Source organism: Spea bombifrons, chromosome 4 (assembly GCF_027358695.1).
Source record: "Spea bombifrons isolate aSpeBom1 chromosome 4, aSpeBom1.2.pri, whole genome shotgun sequence".
Classification (NCBI taxonomy): domain Eukaryota; kingdom Metazoa; phylum Chordata; class Amphibia; order Anura; family Pelobatidae; genus Spea; species Spea bombifrons.
In genome coordinates this window covers 105,694,457-105,710,756 of record NC_071090.1, presented here as the reverse complement: position 1 = coordinate 105,710,756, position 16,300 = coordinate 105,694,457, and the positions used below count along the sequence as shown (strand labels likewise).

Sequence of the window (16,300 nt, the reverse complement as noted above, 5' to 3'; positions counted from 1 at the left end):
ACAGGTGACCTGATTTGCCAAACTGGGAACATCATACTTCCATATATGGGATCTTTCTGGCTCCGGATACCCGGGCCCCCCTTGCAGGAGGTCCCGCTGGTGTTGGTGGGACACACGCCATTGTTGGAGGAGAAGTGGGGTGTGAGCTGCTCCCGCAAGCTGGAGTTTCCCTGTAGTAAACTGGAGAAGCGCCGCTTCACCTGGAGACTCCGGGTGAAACGAGAGTTCCAAGGTATAAGTACTTCCCAACGCCTACCCCCGACGAATCAGGATGCTGAGGGGGTGGAGCTTTGGAGGTAGAGTGTCGCTCAAACCATCAGCGCTATTGTGCATGCACGCATTTCTGTGTGTGCGCGGCATGCATTCCCCGGGGTGTGTTTGAGTGGGGTGTGCCGCAGCGCCGCTCCCCCGCCCAGGAGGATAGATGACCATGGGCTCTGTTGGTGACACGAGACACAAAGTCTTCATTAAGCTGGATATTAGCCAAGCCATGAGCCTGACTAGCGCACGTTCTCATAGTATTCTAATAAACCTTTATTTATTACATATGGGGTGGGTGACACGTATGTAACATAACATATGGTATACTGATAACTCGACCTCGGTATAGACTACCGTTTAACCATTTACTGCTCATTCCAGTGATACGCCATAGGTAGTGAAAGCTTATGGATACCCAAAATGGGGACAGTATTTATTTCAAGGATACCCTATATGTGGGGGCAAATGATGGCACTGGATTCCCCATGAGGGGGTCCGTGTTTGGTGTTTAGATGTGGCTCTTGTACGGGGGAGGTGATGTTACACCCTTATCGGCAGAGCTCAGGTATAGGTGGGTGTCCGTATCGCTCGGCATATGCCGTCAGCCTACTAATGAGCAGCTGCCTCCCTCCTCTGCAATTCCTCCATCGTTTTTTTCATTAGGGCTCCCAATATTTCCCCATCTTCCTTGCAGCAAATCTCTCAGCTTTTCATTCCATTTCTGTTTATCATTCATGTTCTCTCCTCATTCTCCATCTCGTGTGTCTTTCATTCCCTGTCCGTTCTCCTTTTGTTCTCTCCTCTCCCTGTACTTGGCTTCTCTCTCCTCTTTCTCCCACCATTTTTCAGTCTCAGCTGTCTTTTGTTGCATTGGTTCCCTTTTTTTTTTCCTCCATTCTTTTTTTAGCTGCCGAATTCTTATTTCCTCCTTTCTTCCCATTTATCCTTTTTCTTCTCCCCGTCCCCCCCCCCACCATCCTTCCAGGCTGTGTTCAGGGAGGGGACCGAAATGTCTGCCAGCAGTCTCTCCTCCCTCTGAGCTGATTCCAGGGACCGTCATAGGGGGTAGGAAATCTGGACAATGCCTGCAGGTCTGTAAGACTGGGGGGGTCCCATTATTCATCATTATCCCTCTTATACATGGTTCAGTTAGTATCACCTTATAGTAACCCGGCTCCTGAGTGCCTTATTACCACTGCTACATCTTCACACTGTATTCTTCTTATTAATATTATAAATATTTAGGGTTCCTTATAACCATTTTACTTATAAAAACGTAAAATCTCTTTAGTACTGCGGTAAAATCATAATAAACAAGAGCATGAGTGCCTTATTACCCATTAACACCACATCACAGTAACCCAGCGCATGAGTACCTTATTACCCCCTTCAACATCTTATTACAGTAACCCAGCACATGAGTGCCTCATTACCCCTGTAACATCTTATTACAGTAACCCGGCCCTGACTGCCTTATTACCCCTGTAACATCTTATTACAGTAACCCCGGCCCCCGAGTGCCTTATTACCCCCTGTAACATCTTATTACAGTAACCCGGCCCCTGAGTGCCTCATTACCCCTGTAACATCTTATTACAGTAACCCGGCCCTGACTGCCTTATTACCCCTGTAACATCTTATTACAGTAACCCGGCCCCTGAGTGCCTTATTACCCCTGTAACATCTTATTACAGTAACCCGGCCCCTGAGTGCCTTATTACCCTGTAACATCTTATTACAGTAACCCGGCCCCTGAGTGCCTTATTACCCCTGTAACATCTTATTACAGTATCCCCGGCCCCCGAGTGCCTTATTACCCCTGTAACATCTTGATACAGTAACCTGGCTCCTGAGTGCCTTATTACCCCTGTAACATCTTATTACAGTAACCCGGCTCCTGAGTGCCTTATTACCCCTGTAACATCTTATTACAGTAACCAGGCCCCTGAGTGCCTTATTACTCCTGTAACATATTATTACAGTAACCCGGCCCCTGAGTGCCTTATTACCCCTGTAACATCTTATTACAGTAACCCGGCCCCTAAGTGCCTTATTACCCCTGTAACATCTTATTACAGTAACCCAACCCCTGAGTGCCTTATTACCCCTGTAACATATTATTACAGTAACCCGGCCCCTGAGTGCCTTATTACCCCTGTAACATCTTATTACAGTAACCCGGCCCCTGAGTGCCTTATTACCCCTGTAACATCTTATTACAGTAACCCGGCCCCTGAGTGCCTTATTGCCTCTGTAACATCTTATTACAGTAACCCGGCCCCTGAGTGCCTTATTACCCCTGTAACATCTTATTACAGTAACCCGGCCCCTGAGTGCCTTATTGCCTCTGTAACATCTTATTACAGTAACCCGGCCCCTGAGTGCCTTATTACCCCTGTAACATCTTATTACAGTAACCCAGCCCCTGAGTGCCTTATTGCCTCTGTAATATACTGTGGTGATTTTGCTTCAACTCTCTTGTAGGTCCAGCTGGAGGACGTTGTGCGTCACACATGGCTGCCCATGAGGCAGAGATAAAGAGCAGCGCCTCTATCATCCCATGTTTCCTGTTTGTAGAGGTATTGATTAACCCCATATCTGCCTCCCCTCAGTAATTATACGTCTTTATTCTCCTACTAACTTGATTTCTCCTTCCGGTTCACTCACTAGCACTTTTCTTTTCATACATCATGCTGGATGGTTATTTTGCTGCTATAAATTGTTTATTAGAGCATAAAAAGCCAGTGTAGAGGAAATGTGAAATTAGGTGGAGGAGGTGGAGAGAAACCTCAGAGAATGAACAGATCAAATGAGACTGACAGTAAGGGAGTGAGAAATGGAGGAGGTGGCAGGCGAGGGAATAACACAGAATTCAGTGGAAGATTAAACTCATTCGGCCCATCTACCCTGACAGTTTTTCTTTATGCAAAGACCCGAACCTTACTTGGTCCATGGCAGGGGCGTTACTAGAAACCACAGGACCCCGTCGTAAAAATTGCCCTGGGGTCCCCAACTTCACCAAGCAACATGTCCCACAGTGCCCCCAAACAGCTTGTGAGTGCCACTTTTGCCTCTTATCAGTGACATCCTCACCCTTAAACACTCTGCCTGTGCCATCTTTTCCCAAACCGCTGATCCGTGCCATCATTACTCTCATCATAATGTGCTAACATTGCCCCCAAAAAGGTTGTCTGTGCTGTCATTGCCCCCAAAAATCTTGTCTGTGCCATCATTGCAGCTGGTCTGTGCCACCATTGCCAAACAGCTTGCCTTCTTTGCTCCTTGTAACATACACTCTGGCACAAATACATAAACACACTAACACTAAATGTACACGTGATAACATGCATACACAGGCTTAAACATACAGTTTACTTTAAACAAATTGGTTGAGTGATTTTACATTAAAGTAGAAGTGAGTAACATAAAGGATTAGAAACGCGGGCATTCGAGTGAATGAGAAGAATCGATGAAAGGGTGACAGTGGGTTGGCAGGGAGCACCAGCAGAAGGGAGAATCATTCGAGTGACATGATAAGAAGTGATCTGTGATTGCTTCAGGGATCTCTCACTCTCTCCAACCTCCACGAACAAATTCCTCTTCGGCATCCTTTGCTTTCTCTTTCATTTGGGATTTGAGTCCGATTCTCTTTATTTCTCAGCTTCCTTTTCTCTTTTTTCTTTTCGCTTTTCTTTTACCTTTTTTGTTACTTACCATCTCCACCAAACCTCCATCCTTCCACTCATTCATTCTTCCATTCATTCATTCATCTCTTTGCTGGCTCTTTCTTCTATTTAAATCACCTTTCCCCTTCTCACACCCTGCTGCCATTGGATCCATATCCTCCTTCCTCTTTCACTCACACATATATTTCCTTTCGTCCTCCTTTGCATTCACTCTCCACCTTCTACTCATTTCTCTTCTTCATCGCCTTTTCCCCCACATATACGTTTTAGCACTTCACTTTTTTCCATTTCTGCCTTCTTTGACTCTCTCTTTCCTTTTCCACCCACCATTCCCTTTCTACCGTCCTGGACCCTTTGTGAATCGCCCTTTAGACCCATCAATTTATCCCTCCCCCTCACCTCACAGGATGCTCTATTTCCAGCTGGTTCTCATGGCTGGTACCGTGATCCTCTCGTACCACTTTGAATACACCGACACGTTCCCCGTCCACTCCCAGGGATTCTTCTGCTACGATACATCTCTGTCCAAGCCTTATCCAGGACCTGAGAGCACCAGCCAGGCACCACCGCGTCTCTTATATCCGCTGATCACTGTGCTGCCCATCCTCACGGTAACCGAATACTGTCTGTATGGGGTATTATGTTTAATAACTCGAGGGTGGGATGTGGGGACAGTAAGATACCGAGTCTATCGAGTGTAGGGAAGGTATCTACTCTACTGTTATACACAGGAAAGCCTTGAAGAACAACGACCTGACGAAAGGTCGGGATTTAAAGGTCTCAGTCTTTAGAGTATAAAATAACACCGTAAATCATAATTCTGATGGTGGGTGAAGCCACGGTGCAAGATTAGAACAGTGACTTCTTCAATGACCACCTAGATTAAACCAGAAATTGACCAAAACAAAGTCTTGGCCTTGGTTTATGTCTAATCCCCACCTATGCTCTACAGAGCCAAGTAGACGCCTTGGTCTACCAAAGAATGCCTGTAGGCACATTGACCGTAGGAGGGCTTTCTCATAACCTGCTTGATGGAGTAGGGCAGATGGGTGATAGGGGGGGAAACAATAACGGGTTCTATGCCCCTTCTTCCTACAGATCCTCCTTGGAGAAGTCTCCTCCGTCCTGATAAATCCAAGATGGCGGAGCAAAGAGAGAGTGATCTCCTGCGGGGACTGCTGCTTCTTCAACCCTTTACTGCGACGTGTGGTCAGGATCCTAGGTGAGAACCCAGGAAGGCAATATCCCAGCATGAAGTGGAATGCGATTTCTCTTCGGCTGACGTTATTCCTTTTTGTCACCCCTCTCTTAGGTCTCTTTTGTTTTGGGCTCTTCTGCACGGTCATTTTTGCTGGTGCCGTCCAGACGGTCACTGGTAACCAGACCCCCCACTTCCTAACGGTGTGCCGTCCAAACTACACGGCTCTGGGCTGCGTGTCGCATGTTCAGTACGTGTCATCGCCACACGCCTGCACGGGTGACCCTGACCTTGTTACCGAGGCTCGGAAAGCCTTCCCATCAAAACCCGCAGCTCTGGGGGCATACGCAGCGGTTTACACTACGGTGAGACACGTGGGACACTACACTGTATACCCAGCAATGGAGCAAATTCCAAGAATTCGCCTATGGGCTGTTTTATGGAAATATGTCACGGGCTTCAGGAACGTCCAAGAGGGAATAAATGTTTTTAATAAACAAGAAGAGGTCCAGAACTAGATGTTATAAACCCTTATGACAAAACTCCTTCATCAAACAAAATTTTGCTTTATTCAGAATTTTTCAGGGAATGCTCAATTATCATGTGACACGAAAGCAGTCACTGATAGGCTGCCGCCATGCAAACTGAAAAGACGTTTAGTGGTTAACAGTGCCATCTTCTCTCATTTTTCAGATGTACATCACTCTGGTTCTGCGGGTGAAGGGTTCCAGGCTGGTGAAGCCCTCCCTGTGTCTGGCTCTCCTCTCTCCCTCCTGGCTTCTGTCCGTCCTCCGCGTGGCTGAATATCGGAACCACTGGAGAGACGTGCTTGCCGGCACCATCACCGGATCGGCCATTGCAGTCTTCCTGGTGAGAGATAAATACTTACAAGGACTGTCATGATTGAGGATGGGAGGTGAAAGCTAGGGTATTAAATCACAGTGCTGCAATATGACATCATATGGCATCATTCTGCTTCAATACATCATAAAGTAGCAAGGTAGGTGAGTGGTCATGTCCCAGCTCTGCCTTAACAATGGCAATTAATACAAACCTAACAATACTATGAACAAACATATGGGTGCAGAAGGAGAAGAGACCCTTGGTCTTAGGAGCTTACAATCTATTAGTTTGTAAGAGAAGGTCAAAGGGGGTTCAAATACCTTTCCAAAAACAGCGTGGTCACACACCAAGACCCCTGTGCCTTCTCCGAGTTCTTTGAGTCTGCTGGTATGAAATCTAATTAATCTCATGCTTTCTGTGATTGGCTTCTTCAATATCAGGTGACTTGTGTTTTGAATAATTTCGGGAGCTCAGAATCCAAGTGTGTCGAGGAAGAGCGGCCCCCAGACGAATTAGATGAAAATATCGCTCCGGAGCTGCACCCGCCCAAAACACACCATGAAAAGTTAAGTATGGTACAGGTAATGGGGGGGGGGCATTATAATGCCAATCACACCAAATCCCCTTTGAATTCAGAGATCAGTAACGCCAGTAGTTTTGGGCAAAACTGTTTTGGACAAGCATGCGGGTCTAACAGCTGAAGTATCTCTCCCCACAACAGGGTCTCCAAGATGTACCTCCAGATGTCACCTGATCCACCGCCGTGCCTTGTTCCTGTGACTCCTGACGTCTTAATACCCTCCAACTGTATGACCAGCCAAGTGTAACACCTTCTGACAATCAACAGCGGGTTCCAAGATGGAGGAACACCACTGCATGGAGATCCTCAACTTCACCCTAAACCTAGTATCGCAGGATAACAGAGACTGTGGGAGTAAAGTACTGTACATCAAATAGGAATTATTAAGAAACAGTCCCACTCAGCGCTTGTCTACAATACCTGTCACATCACATTCATAATTGGTTTGAAACCCCAGTACATGAAGTCAAGAAATGCGAATTCTTGAAATGCGAACTCCGTGCCCCATAGCCCCCTCCTGTCTGTGTCGCCCCGCGGTGGGAGGGACAGACTCCGTGCCCCATAGCCCCCTCCTGTCTGTGTCGCCCCGCGGTGGGAGGGACAGACTTCGTGCCCCATAGCCCCCTCCTGTCTGTGTCGCCCCGCGGTGGGAGGGACAGACTCCGTGCCCCATAGCCCCTCCTGTCTGTGTCACCCTGCGGTGGGAGGGACAGACTCTGTGCCCCATAGCCCCCTCCTGCCTGCGTCACCCTGCGGTGGGAATGACAGACTCCGTGCCCCATAGCCCCTCCTGTCTGTGTCGCCCTGCGGTGGGAGGGACAGACTCCGTGCCCCTTAGCCCCCTCCTGTCTGTGTCACCCTGCGGTGGGAGGGGCAGACTCCGTGCCCCAAAGGGACCAACATTCTTTTATTCCATTATTTCCTCCCTTTATGTCATTCTGTTATGAAATGGTGAATGACTTTGGGTGAATGTCCCCCTTCTAGGATTGCCCCATCGTGAAGTACACTTAGGATGGTGATCCCTTTGCCCAAACTGGGATTATTGTATTGTTTTATAAATCCCTTCAATAAATTAATAAAAATAATGTTGTGTATTCTAGTGATAGTCTAGTGTTTTTCTAAATCCCATAACCAGATACACCCCTTACTGTCCGTTAGTTCAACATCATGTAACGAGGATAAAATAGTTTCTTTCATGTTGACTTCATTGGTATAGCGGTCACACGGAAGGTGAGTGTGTGCTCAGTGCAGGGAGTATAGAGGAGGCAGCGGCCATGTCCCACCGCTTCGATTCCCTCTCCGGAAACAGCAGACCTTACATTACACTTAATTAACACACATTTATCAGAACAAAGAGCTACCAAACAGCTGTAAAATATAAACATTTATTACAAAATGTATAAAAAAACGCTGGTATGAATAACACTCATCGAAAATCTACAATATATATTCATACATATTTTACAGCATACGGAGTATTCATGCGCACCAGCAAACTCTTCTATTCTTTCACCCCCAACTTATTTCACCCCATTTTTACATTCACCCTCAATCACGCCTCATGCCCGTGGGGTATTTCTTGTTTAAGTATCTATTTTTTATGCTTTAATGTGGTTTTACATGATCCAGGATTGAAATTCTATTTCTATTTTATACAATATATATATTAAGGGAGGAAGAGGGAGATAAATGATAACATTTAATATGTTAAATAGTATGACCCGATATTTAACCCTTTGGCTGTTTGTAGACACCACGGTATTTCACGCTTTTCAAGATAAGGATGTCTTAATATCATAGAAAAAAAATCATATACAAAATTATATACATGGCAGTGTTAAGCTTTTAAAATATAGATATAAAATTCTAATATCTATAAAAGGTAAACTTGTACGAAAACGTGTCGTAGATGTCCAAGTGTAGAAAGCCCTGGCACCCCCAAAGCGCTGGCCTTCACTAAGAGTTAGAATCCCGATCTCGCACACTCGACAAACATTCCGCTTCCCTTTCTCCTTATGCGTTGTGGAGTTTCCCGCTTCCACCTCTCGCTGAGTCGACTCATTTCTGTCCACAAACTTAGCACTGTGAGTACACCTGGTGGAGAAGATGGTCGTTCTGGTAAATATTAGGGGATGGGGGACGACTTTCCTCTCCAGAGCCAGACATGAGAAGATACGCGTATTTCAAAGAGAGAGAAGAAGGAGGTGGCGGACATGGTGGACATGGTGGACGTGGAGGACGTGGCTTGGGAGATAGGAGGCCCTCGCATGTCTCCACAACAGTGTACTCAAAGCTAGAGGCTGGACTATGCTTCCCCTCCTTAGAACGCAGGTGGTTGACATCGGAGTTTTGCCAGTCATCTTCTATCTGTGGAGCCTCCAAAAAGTCATTCTCATGTCCATAACTTTCACCATGACCGATCTTCAGAATGGGAGCTTCTTCGAAGCCAGGTTCTTCTTGGCTCAGCTCTGTACTCTGGGTCTCCAATGAGTCATAAGCTACCAGTCTGGCCTCCCTCTTTGAAGTCTCCTCAGGGCCATGTTCCTCAAATTGGTCATTAAAATGATTGAAGTTCCTTCTCTGCGGTTCCATCCACGCGGTCTGGTGTCTCCCCATTGCCACCCTTGCTGAGAGATGAGGTACAATTTTCTCATTCAATATCACGTAATTATCCTTGGCAGGCAGCTGGACAGAGGATCTTGGCGATGTTACCGTGGATGAAAGCTCAGATAGTATCTCCAAAGCAGAATATGGGTCGTCATAGAACGTATGCCTGGAAGTCCAAACCCGGTAGAAGTCGGCTTGCCCAAGCCATAGCTGTCCACAAAGACACACAAAGAAGTGTTAGAGCTGGTACGCGTTTCTGAACTTTTAGGGAAAAAAATTGCCAATAAATGAGATTAAAAAAAAGAACAATTAGCCGTACCTTAAAATTCCCCTTATGGATGGTGTAGAGATCTCGAAAGTGACTGTCAGGAGTTGGGATCTGTGGCCAAACTTTGTGCTTGATGACGCTAAAATGTTAAAAATGTGTCTCGTTATGGAAAAGTTCTCAGCACATTTATCACGCTACGGCAGCGCCGCTTTTATAGGTAGATTACCTGATATATTTCAGTATCAGCAGAAGGGGTATGGTAACCAGCAGGAGGGAGCCAAAGACATACAGCATGATTTGAAGAGGATCTAAGAAAATAAAGATACAGATCAGAGTAAGTACCGCAAGATCCAGTCAGTATTCTGAATCTAAGGGGTATTCGCCATCAGAACAACCCCCATTGCCGTAAATTGAAGGTCTAGTGGGAAAGTTCAAGAAGACCTCATCTCTTGCAAGTGGACAACCCTATATGTCTGGAATCAGTATGAATAATAATACTGGTGATATTCTAAGCCAAGTTCCATTTAGGTTCTATATCATTAGAAAAAAAAATAGTCGTCTTAGCGTTTAGGCAACACAGGAAAATATATAAAATCACATAAGCTTTTGGGAGCACAGAATGTTTGGGACCTGAAGTTGATTCTATCTGAAGAAGAGACCTCTGAGGTCCTGGGACTCTATGTAGCGTTAGAACTTTCTATGTTGACCCAGTTATAGTTGACTAAAGTATCCGGTACCCTTAGGACATACTGGAACCCTCAAGCCTCCCACTTGTTTTGGAGTTGTCAACCTCATGAACATGATGAGTAGGAAGTTGAGGTCAACTCAAGATGTAAGAGTGCAGTTGTTCATCCTAGAGTCTCACCAATGCTTGTCTCGATGATAACGGGGGGTGTCCATTCACTCCAGTATCCGCTGTACGATATGCCGTCCAGTCTGGCTCTTACATAGACCGTGTACTGTGTGAGAGCTTTAAGGTCCATCAGGAGGACACTGAGCCCCTTATCCACCGACTCCTGAAACGAAAGCAATGATACCACCTGCTCTATTGTTATCTGGTGAAGGGGCCGTTTAACCTTGATCTATACATTGGCTATTGATGCCCATTTAATTGAGCTTGTTAATTGGTATTCTATTTGTGAAATCAATACTCACCGTGTGCGTGTCTTCTTCTGAAGAGGAGTACTTTACTTCAAACTTGATGCTGTCTTCAAAGCTCATGGATGGAGGTTCCCAGGATACCAGATAGCCTCCAAAAGTCTTCTCTGTCACTGTCACGTTTCGGGGAGGTTCCAAGAAAACTAGTGTGGGGGGTGAACGAAAAAAAAAAAATGTTTATCGAGTGTTAAAATTAAAAAATTCATTAAAAAGAGTGACGGCCCTTGTCATAGATATAGACAACAAGCAGAACTTGACACAAATATGCAAAACATCACTGAAACTGGATGTGGTTGATGGAAACACTCGGGTCTGTGAAGTGGGAGACGCCAGAATCACAGAATCATACCCCCTCTATGTGTATGTAAGTGGCTGGCACGACGTGTCTTACCGAGATCGTTGGTGTAGAACACTTTCTGGTACAGAGTGAGCTCATCGTGGTGATGCCGGGTCAGCGTGATGTTGATGGGCTCAAAGGAGAACACGTCAAGGGCTGGGAAGTTGCAAATGTACCACCAGGTATCTTCAGGGTCCGCCTCTGTCGTCAGAGCGCACGACTTTCTGGGTTGATCTCTAAAGATACAGAAGCCGAGTTATTCCCCGAGGACAGACTTAGTTTGAGACTTTCATGACCCCCATTATCTGGGGACAGAGAGACGGATGGATGATGGTGTGAAAGTTACATGATGTCAGTGTTACCCCGTTACCCGGCTGCGTCTGTCCTGACAGAGTAAACCTTCCCATTCTTTCTTCGCTTTAGTTTCCTCATATGCAGCCTTCACTTCAGCCAAGCCCTTCCTTTCTCAAGTCTATTAGACCCCCTCTGCCCCCTACTTTCCTCCATTCCCCATTCAGATCCCATTATTTGCTTTCATTTCAGTTTAGCTAACCCTTTCCTCATTGCTTTCGTTTCAATTGACCTCCCCTCTCCTCATTATTTTCTCTCTTTTGGTTCAACTCCCCCTCTCCTCATTATTCCCTCTACCTCTCGTCTTCATTTTCTCTCCTTCGTTTAATTTTTTTCTCTCCTCCTATTTTTTCTCCTTCAGTTCCACTCTCCTTCTAGTTCTTTCCTCTTCTTCAGTCTAGCTCTCCCACTCCTCACGAAGTTTCCTCCTTCAGTTCAGCTCCCCTTCTATTGATCATTCCTTTCCTCCATTTCCACTCCCTCTCTCCTGACCATTACATTCATTCACCCATACTTTATTAAACCAATCTCCCCTCATTCCTACCCCCTTGCTCACACCATTTCTGCTCTACTCAGCTGAGTTCCCTTCTTTACGTTAAGATTTCTAGTCATACTCTAACACTCCACACATCGGCTCCATCCCTTTCTTTCTTCTTTTTTTGTGTTTAATATCTGTGGATGGGGGGGTCCATGGTACTCACTGGGACTGATATTCAAAGGTATAGCTGGAGTTTTCCTTTTCGCTGCTCTGCCAGAAGCAAACCAGTTCTGATCCAGTCGTTGTGAAGCAGTACGGGGCAGTGGAATTCACGTGGATGACCTCATACACTGGGGTGAAATAAAAGCCTGTTGTAATGCACTGTTACCGCAAATTTACTTAACACTTTATAGTTTACAGTATAACAGAAGATGAGATACAGTAACTCCGTCCTATAATAAGGGAACCACTATACAATAGGTACGAATACATTACCCCCTGCCCCATGCAGCTTACAGTCTAAATAATAATAATAGCAATATCTGTATTATTTCTTCCATTATGTCCGATTACAATAACCCGGCCCCTGAGTGCCTTATTACCCTGTAACATCTTATTACAGTAACCCGGCCCCTGAGTGCCTTATTACCCCTGTAACATCTTATTACAGTAACCCGGCCCCTGAGTGCCTTATTACCCTGTAACATCTTATTACAGTAACCCGGCCCCTGAGTGCCTTATTACCCCTGTAACATCTTATTACAGTAACCCGGCCCCTGAGTGCCTTATTACCCTGTAACATCTTATTACAGTAACCCGGCCCCTGAGTGCCTCATTACCCTGTAACATCTTATTACAGTAACCCGGCCACTGAGTGCCTTATTACCCCTGTAACATCTTATTACAGTAACCCGGCCCCCGAGTGCCTTATTACCCCTGTAACATCTTATTACAGTAACCCGGCCCCCGAGTGCCTTATTACCCCTGTAACATCTTATTACAATAACCCGGCCCCTGAGTGCCTTATTACCCTGTAACATCTTATTACAGTAACCCGGCCCCTGAGTGCCTTATTACCCCTGTAACCTCTTATTACAGTAACCCGGCCCCTGAGTGCCTTATTACCCCTATAACATCTTATTACAGTAACCGGCCCCTGAGTGCCTTATTACCACTGTAACATCTTATTACAGTAACCCGGCCCCTGAGTGCCTTATTACCCCTGTAACATCTTATTACAGTAACCCGGCCCCTGAGTGCCTTATTACCCCTGTAACATCTTATTACAGTAACCCGGCCCCTGAGTGCCTTATTACCCCTGTAACATCTTATTATAGTAACCCGGCCCCTGAGTGCCTTATTACCCCTGTAACATAGCATTTTATTACAGTAACCCACATGATGACATGCAGCAAACACATGTTGTTTACAGTCACGCCGCTGTCATGCCGCGCTTGCACATAGTACACGCACTGTTCATAAACACACACCCCTCCCTCCTTCGTCCATCTGGCATCATAGATAAGAGTGGCTCTGCTATAGGTGGCCACGTGGCTTCCTAGACCAGAGCCGCATACATACTACTAATACATGTACTTAGCTTTCAAAATTCAAGGTTTAACACTTTAAGTGCCAAAGAGCGGCTGCAACTCTCCTTTTCATACGACATGTAACTTTATTAACCCTATAACCCCTCCGTATATTCTCACAATTCCAATTTTATCTAGATGGCGTTTTTATATATTACATATATTTTTTCTCTAGATTTGCCTGAATTCCTTATTTTTTCTAGTCTCTCCCTATTGTTTCCTTCTCATTTTTTACAGTTTTTTCCCCCCATACTATGTTTTTTTCAGCTTTGTCTCAAATCCTTGTGATGTCATATTTGTTTTCTCTTTCCCTTTCCCCCCTTCTTCTTCCCCTACTCCCAATAACTTGTGTGGCCCCCGCTCGCTGTTCCTTTAAACATGGACTCTCCAACTTTACATTGAACGAGAGCTACTTATACTGAATGATTTAATGAATTGCACTTCAGGAATTAAGGATAACATTTCATTATCTTATTGTTTAATGTTTTGAGTTTATTTTTTTAATTGCATTTCTTTAAAGGGTTAAGCGTGGCAGAACAGATACATACAGCGCCTTACTCGTGCCAGCCGCTCGAAAATCACAAGAAGCTCGCAATCTACGAGTTGGAGATCCCTGATTTAAACAACGCATAGAACCTTATATACCCGACTCTGGGACTTCTGTCGGATCTAGAACCGGTAGAACGGACATTCGGACATTAATGTGAGACGTTATAGGGTTCTCTGCCTGCACTTACCTCTGCGAAGAAACTGCGGGGTCTGTATTTCTTTGGATAAACTTCCTCGGAGGACCAGCAGGAAGATTAGGAGCAGCCTGGACAGGTCCCTGGACATCCTGGTTCTGCGTACACTCATGGTGTAGGGGGATCCTCCTGACACCCTTTCTATACCACTTTCTCATTCACTTTTTTTTACTCCCGGGGGGCCGCCTTGCAGATATAAGATTCCAATTCCAGCTCACATTGTGTATTTCACCATTTTCTCTCGTCTTCTGTTCCCTACTGTGCTTTTTGAGTCTATCTGCCTTTACTCCGCTCGTTCCTCCACCCACCACCCATTTCCCTCTCTATCTCATTCACGCACGCCTCTCCAGGTCAACCTCATGCACACGCTTTCTCTCCCTCATTCCTACCAACGTCTGTGGAGAGAGAGAGTTCTTTTCCCACCTGTTCCACATAAGATAAGACAGAAGCCTCCGCAAACAGTAGACAGCGACAACACTTTGTACACAAGCAGATCAAGAATACCAGAAGTCTTCTCTTCTTATAGAGGGAGCCTCACGCCTCTACTGGTTTTTTGAGGTTCTGTCTGTAACTGTAACTCGTACACTTTGACATAGGAAGAGTCATTAAAAAAATGGTTTCGATAAATAGAATTTAGAAGCCTAGGAACATAGAATCCCCACATCAGATAAGAACTTGGCCCGTCTGGTCTGCCCGTTTCTCCTGATGTAAAGTCTTCTCTTAGGTTCAGCGTATATCGGACGCAGTTTTTTTCTTATTTAACCCCAAGCTGGGACCACGCATGGCCTGGAACTTTACTGGGACCCCCAAATGTAGGAACAATGACAGTGAAGGTCACGCAGTATGCATCTGGCACATTTGGGGGCCAGCATTAGGACTCTTGGCACAGAATTATGGTAATTCTCCTGTGAAAAACCAATTAAGATGTCTTTTGAACTTGGGGGCAAATGGCCCCTCCAGGAAACCAAGTTCCCTCGGATACAGAAACGTGGCATCTGTGATACTTTAGAGATGGCGTCTGGGTTATGATGGAGACGCGGTGACCGGGCTGTAGAACGAGGCCGTTGTCCACGACCAGGCGTTTGGGAGTATCTGTTAGGCTTTTATTAAAATTATGTTTTTTTTATTCATGGAAGCGCAGGAACTGCCCCACAAACCCTTCAGTCACCTTCTGCTCCTGCTTATCTATAGGACCACATACTGTCCCTCCCAAGCGTCTAACGCAATGTACAGCTACGATCTATTTTTTCCCGCCACTAACTGTTAACCATATGTGTGCTGAGGGGGAAAAAAAACGGTGTAAAAGACAAAACCGCCTTTGCTCCAAAACGCCGAGGCCCTTGGTGAGTTGAATTGTCCCCGTTTTGATCCGAAGATCCGAAACCCATTCAGCCATCTTTTCCAACCAGGCCCCAGGAACCATAGAACGCTCAACGTAGCTTAGATCCCAAAATATGCTCTAATGGCTTCTATCTTGTTAAACAAGCAATACTTCCATCTTGGGGGGGGCAAGATTGGTTTACGCAACAGCCGATCGGACCCTAGAGGGCCACCATGTATGAGTTCCCTTTTGCCAACCACATCCATTGCACACGCAGTTGGCACCGAAAGGGTTAATTCAGTTTTGTGATGACAACAGAAGAGAACATATTTATGATGTAAGCATTGCTATAGGTCAGGGGTGTCCAAGTTTTTTCTGCAGTGGGCCACTTCATCAGAATTGTATACGTGCGCGGGCCGCACTCATTTTTCACTGTGACAAAAAATATGGCCTTTAATAAAATATGCAGATTAAAATAAAGTAAATAACACAAAACCTTTACTCTTCCTCTCACTGATTTCTGGGCCTAGAAAGTTTTGCCACTACAAATTCAGGATTCCCTAGATTTATTCTAGGGATGAACTAAAATGAAAATTCTGGACCAAAACATTCAGGGTTCACTTAGCCAAAACCGAAAATGACCCCCACCTTTAAAAATAATAATAAAAACTCACATTTTTAATAAAAGTAGGTAACACACAACTGGACAAAATTAGCAATATGACTTGGCAACCAGTAAATGCTGGCAACCCAGGCAACCAGTAAATGCTGGTACCTAGGCATGATGGGACTGTGCTCGCTGTGATTGCTGTTAGCAATCACACTCCTATCATGCCAAGTCAGCCAGTACATGCTGGTACAGGGTGGCTGTAAGTGATGT

The 16,300-nt window shown here is 45.5% G+C and overlaps 2 protein-coding genes across 2 annotated transcripts; one reads left to right on the top strand and one right to left on the bottom strand.

Annotated features, from left to right (window-relative positions):
* Nucleotides 1-1,192: 1,192 nt before the first annotated feature.
* On the top strand, nt 1,193-7,041 carry PLPPR2 (phospholipid phosphatase related 2). Its single transcript, XM_053463543.1, has 8 exons — nt 1,193-1,352; nt 2,746-2,840; nt 4,370-4,558; nt 5,046-5,169; nt 5,260-5,510; nt 5,839-6,015; nt 6,429-6,553; nt 6,710-7,041. The coding sequence occupies exons 1-8, from the start codon at nt 1,343-1,345 to the stop codon at nt 6,813-6,815; spliced, it is 1,077 nt and encodes a 358-aa protein (XP_053319518.1). The 5' UTR covers nt 1,193-1,342; the 3' UTR covers nt 6,816-7,041.
* A 1,514-nt stretch (nt 7,042-8,555) lies between these two features.
* EPOR (erythropoietin receptor) lies at nt 8,556-14,563 on the bottom strand. Its single transcript, XM_053464816.1, has 8 exons — nt 14,094-14,563; nt 11,991-12,117; nt 10,993-11,174; nt 10,599-10,744; nt 10,309-10,459; nt 9,670-9,751; nt 9,495-9,582; nt 8,556-9,385 (listed from the first exon to the last, which is right to left on the bottom strand). Exons 1-8 carry the CDS (start codon nt 14,209-14,211, stop codon nt 8,645-8,647), a joined length of 1,635 nt encoding a protein of 544 aa, XP_053320791.1. The 5' UTR covers nt 14,212-14,563; the 3' UTR covers nt 8,556-8,644.
* Between the last annotated feature and the right edge of the window lie 1,737 nt (nt 14,564-16,300).

Excerpts from the sequence above, each read along its gene's own strand:
- EPOR (XM_053464816.1), bottom strand. The coding sequence starts at position 14,211 with ATGAGTGTACGCAGAACCAGGATGTCCAGGGACCTGTCCAGGCTGCTC. Across the intron at positions 11,175-11,990 it reads ACCTTTGAATATCAGTCCCA|AGATCAACCCAGAAAGTCGT; the intron begins GTGAGTACCATG and ends CTGTATCTTTAG. Across the intron at positions 10,460-10,598 it reads CAGAAGAAGACACGCACACG|GAGTCGGTGGATAAGGGGCT; the intron begins GTGAGTATTGAT and ends CTTTCGTTTCAG.
- PLPPR2 (XM_053463543.1), top strand. Across the intron at positions 5,170-5,259 it reads ACGTGTGGTCAGGATCCTAG|GTCTCTTTTGTTTTGGGCTC; the intron begins GTGAGAACCCAG and ends CCCCTCTCTTAG. Across the intron at positions 6,554-6,709 it reads CCCAAAACACACCATGAAAA|GGTCTCCAAGATGTACCTCC; the intron begins GTTAAGTATGGT and ends TCCCCACAACAG.